The 227-nt window shown below is 61.2% G+C and overlaps 1 protein-coding gene across 1 annotated transcript in view; it reads right to left on the bottom strand.

Moving 5' to 3' along the window:
- Positions 1-222, bottom strand: part of LOC104623552 (solute carrier family 12 member 3-like) — a gene marked incomplete at its 5' end in the record, with an annotated part of 4,464 nt that extends 4,242 nt beyond the window's left edge. Inside the window, 2 exon segments of the mRNA XM_010290681.1 lie at positions 2-78; positions 156-222. Of these exon segments, the coding sequence (XP_010288983.1) occupies positions 2-78; positions 156-222 (144 nt within the window).
- Positions 223-227: the final 5 nt, after the last annotated feature.

The following is a 227-nucleotide window of genomic DNA, read 5'->3' on the forward strand; positions in this document are numbered from 1 at the left end:
CCACTTCGCTCAGCCCCACCGAGTAGTTGAGGGCCATGTTGTACGAGCTGGCTTGCATGGAGGAGCCCCAGTTGACGTCTACGTGGGGAAGATGGATTAGCAGTGGGGCCAGACACCTCCCGGGGCGTCGCCAGTGCTGGGTCACCACCACTCACCGGGCTTTTTGTAGAGGACGTATCCCAGGAGGAAGATGACGATACCGAAGGCAATGAGGGCCGCCCACCAGG

Source organism: Phaethon lepturus, unplaced genomic scaffold (genome assembly GCF_000687285.1).
Source record: "Phaethon lepturus isolate BGI_N335 unplaced genomic scaffold, ASM68728v1 scaffold2897, whole genome shotgun sequence".
NCBI lineage: Eukaryota > Metazoa > Chordata > Aves > Phaethontiformes > Phaethontidae > Phaethon > Phaethon lepturus.